The 3,802-nt window shown below is 45.4% G+C and overlaps 1 protein-coding gene across 1 annotated transcript; it reads right to left on the minus strand.

Annotated features, from left to right (window-relative positions):
• Positions 1-886: 886 nt before the first annotated feature.
• LOC127299322 (salicylic acid-binding protein 2) lies at positions 887-3,311 on the minus strand. The gene is made up of 3 exons (XM_051329266.2): positions 2,888-3,311; positions 2,613-2,741; positions 887-1,446 (listed from the first exon to the last, which is right to left on the minus strand). Exons 1-3 carry the CDS (start codon positions 3,254-3,256, stop codon positions 1,165-1,167), a joined length of 780 nt encoding a protein of 259 aa, XP_051185226.1. The 5' UTR covers positions 3,257-3,311; the 3' UTR covers positions 887-1,164.
• Positions 3,312-3,802: the final 491 nt, after the last annotated feature.

Genomic DNA, 3,802 nt, shown 5'->3' on the forward strand with positions numbered 1-3,802 from the left:
CTCCATATCCATGTTTGCCAAATTAAGGCTTTCCCAATTTAAGTTGGGATTTGTAGTAGGGCCTCTCCCCACCATCGAAGCAAAGTGATCATGAATTATTCCCTCCTTTTGGCATGCTCGGCGACTCATCCATTATTGTCCTTGAGGCGGTATAGATGGTTTTCCCTTCTTCAAGAATTCACCTTCAAGTGGGAAAACTTTGTGTTAGCGTCTCCTTCATTTTTGTTAGGAATTCTTTCACATGCTTTTTTCCTTGAATGCACAATTGTTGCCAAACTAATGATTCTCCTTTCGATGGAGGCTCGAAGATCACGCGCGTCCGTGGGCTATGTCAAGTTGGAGGCTGACGAGAAGGGCGGCATGATCACATTGGTCTTTGGCACAACCTTACGGCTCCAAGTGGTAAGGCGTTTCCCCATGTTTCTTAGCTTTTTGAATAGATTTGTATTAAGCTCTTTGTGCCCGGTTGGCTCATTCCAACCTTGCTGCACCACAACGTGAGACGAATCTAAAAATTCTCAAATTTAAAACTTCTCGGTCTTCTAGGCCTACTATCATAAGCAAGGAGCAGGGGCAATGGTCGAAGAGGACTGGTGAGAACGTACTCTAAGCATTGGCCAAAACACATGGATATATTCATGATGACATATGCATTCAGGTGGAGTAGGCAGTGAAAGGAGGTCTTTACAAATGCTGGATGGTGGCGTACTCTAGGTATTGTGTCCCTCTATCGCATGTTAAGAGTACCACCAAACTATTTTTTTATGGGTTGTATGCATCTTGTTCTGTATAGTTGTAACTCTCTTGCTTGTAAAGCTTTGATACAAAATGATGATTTAATAATAAATAATAATCCACCAGTTATAGTGGCAATCCAATCAATTGCTTTCTCACACAACCTTTTGAGAATTTATTAATAGATTATGAAATTTACAATAGCGTGTGACAAATAAAATTCCCGTACACAAGGTGTTCATTCAAAAACACTTGCCCAAACAGGACCTAAACATCTTGTCCGTTCTTTCTTTTATTTCAATTTGCCATACATTTCTAATGTTCATGCTTGCTCTATAACAATTTTGCAAGACAACAATGCATATATGACAGGCCCTCAGAAAGACAGAGAACTTATAGATAAACAATCATCTTTCCATGTCGTCGGCATCAAACATACTTCTCAGCAATGTCGGCGAGGCACTGCGCTAGCTCGTCTGGCCTCGAGAGCATCGACATGTGGTCTGCGCCATTGAGTTCTTTCACCTCCTGCACCGGGTTGTTCTCTATCATCCACCGTTGGTATGCCTCGATGATAGCAAGGTCATCCTTACCGACTATGTACACCTTTCGCACCGAGCCGTAACGGTCCTCGGAATACGGCAGCTGCAGCTGCAGGTCTTCAACAAAGTACGAACTAACTCTCATCAGAGATGCACCGAGGGTGAGGTCCTGCCACATGGTTCCGGCAACTCTATTAGAGAATCCACAAATTCCTCGCCACCTCTCTGACAGCTACATCTCACTAGTAGGAATTATTATGTAGGTTCTGACATATTTAATTCCCGACAAATCCAAACAAGATGGTAGACCAGACTCGGATGACGCTTGGTTGGTGAGGTTGGGAAATATACCTTGTCTAAACAATACAGTTACTTGTATAACAAATGATATGCTTGATTCAAAATTAAGCTTTTCATGTCTAACTTTAGGCAAACCCAGCAACCACAAAGATGGATTTTAGAAGAACTTTTTCTAGATAGAGAATAAGTTAGCAAAATGGTCAAAGTACGATATTTTCCGATAAGGGTAATTTATTGATATCAAGCATAAAGTTCGAAACATTAGCGACCATAAATAATGAAGTGTGATTAAATAGCACTGTGGCATACCTAAGCTGAGACGGTGCAAAGTATGCTCCGGTTCAAAAAGAAGTTATCATCCAAGCCAAGTGCAATAAGAAATATACTATTTTGTTGGAATCGACCTTAGAAATGAAGAATATGTAGTAAAATCATGCTATGAGGCTCAAGTGCATCCGGATGTCTTGGCCACTGAACAATGAAATTTGAAGTCAAAGGTGCTGTTAAAAAATCAAAAGCTTCATGTCATACTATCATGACGTGTAGTATAGTTTTAATCACGAACCATCTTATGAAACAAGTTGGATGCAGCAAAAAACAAAAATGATGATGCTATTCAAATTTCACTTATTATGGTGCATGGTTATTGTAAATCACCCAAGAGGCTATATGATTTGAACCCACTAACCAGTATAATTTGTTGTGACAAAATCCAAGTCATATTGATAAAAACATATGGAAACAGCAATTTTGTCGTGTGACCTGCGGCCTGGACAGGAAGGAGTAAAAACATATGGAGTAACCGGCTACGAAGTTCTCGAAATTATTATGTGTCGAACATTTTGTCAGGTGCAAATCCCAATTCTTTTCAAGAGAGGTATAAATCCCTGTAATGTAGGAGTACCACCACCAGTAGAGTCGAACGTACTTGCCACATAAGGTTAAATCACTAATTAAAGTGTTACCACAATAAAATAATTTAGGTGCCCACCGTAGAAGGCAGAGCTACATGTGGTAGTATGGAAGATACGGTACCTCAGAGGAACACAACTGGTAGACCTTCTGTCGTGTGAACTGCGGCCCGAACAGGAGGGATGCTGGCAGCTTGCCCTCTGGATCTTGTGGCTTCACCTCGGTGTCCATCGTATCCGTCGCCGACCTCACCTTTAATTTAGAAGGGTAAACAAGAGCAGATCGAACACAAATTAAGTCACGTTAACGTGCCCAAAATAGTTTTCTGCAGAGGATGTGAATTTTGGGGGACCGGGTGTTGGTCACCACGGCCACGCGCGCACAGGTACACACTGCACCTTCTCGATCACGTGCGACGGCCGGAGCGTGTGGTCCGGCATGAAGGCAGAGAGGAACACCGCTGCGGCGACCTTCTCCGGGAAGAGCTCGGAGGCCAGGGCGATGCTTATGCCGCCGAGGCTGTGGCCGACGAGCACGACCTTCTCCCCAGGCGGGAGCGAGGCCAGGATGTCCAGCAGCGGCTGGGTGTAGTCGCGGAACGTCGGCACCTCGCGCAGCGGACGGGGGTCGATGCCGGACGCCGCCAGGTCCGGCGTGGTCACGCGATGCCCCGCCGACCTGAGCCGCGTGGCCACCTTGAACCAGCACCAGGCGCCGTGGCATGCGCCGTGCACCAGAATTATGTGCGTGCGAGAATCGCCTTCCATATGCTTTGTGTGATCTTGCACTCGTCTCAGCTGTGCCGGTCTTCACGTAAAGGTCCAATTAAGTAGGAAGTGCCCGGCCGCCGGGAACTCTAGGATCTGTACAGCCACTCGATTTCTGCGAGTGTTGGCCTAACTAAAGACACGTGTGTCCATCAAAACCACAAGTTAATTTCCTTTTGTTGAAAGACGAAGCATAGTGAATGAGACGGGATGCTCCACATGCATTCTTGTACCGCGACGCAAGCGACGACTATCCATCTCCGTCGGTGTGTACAGGGATGCGGGTGCACGTCACATCGCAAGCCCGATGGCGAGGGAAAAACGCGCCTCAACTTAATATGAACCCGACGTGTGGTCATGGGTCTGGATGGACTGTGGACCAATCGCAAACTTCCAAATCATTGATGCACTAGATGGATCATTCGAAAGCGAGGACTAGCTAAGGATTCCACTAGCCCTCATCGGCCGCCTCCGTTTGTGCCTGTTTTTGGTGCTCTATCATTGGTACCCGTGCAACGCCTTCTTCAAGAAATTAATATACTGGTT

Source organism: Lolium perenne, chromosome 5 (assembly GCF_019359855.2).
Source record: "Lolium perenne isolate Kyuss_39 chromosome 5, Kyuss_2.0, whole genome shotgun sequence".
NCBI classification, from domain to species: domain Eukaryota; kingdom Viridiplantae; phylum Streptophyta; class Magnoliopsida; order Poales; family Poaceae; genus Lolium; species Lolium perenne.

Bases quoted from the DNA above. Each gene is read 5' to 3' on its own strand.
- LOC127299322 (XM_051329266.2), bottom strand. From the start codon at position 3,256: ATGGAAGGCGATTCTCGCACGCACATAATTCTGGTGCACGGCGCATGC. The intron at 2,742-2,887 runs GTGCAGTGTGTA...TCTAAATTAAAG, and splicing joins CGTCGCACGTGATCGAGAAG to GTGAGGTCGGCGACGGATAC. The intron at 1,447-2,612 runs GTACCGTATCTT...ACCATGTGGCAG, and splicing joins ACCAGTTGTGTTCCTCTGAG to GACCTCACCCTCGGTGCATC.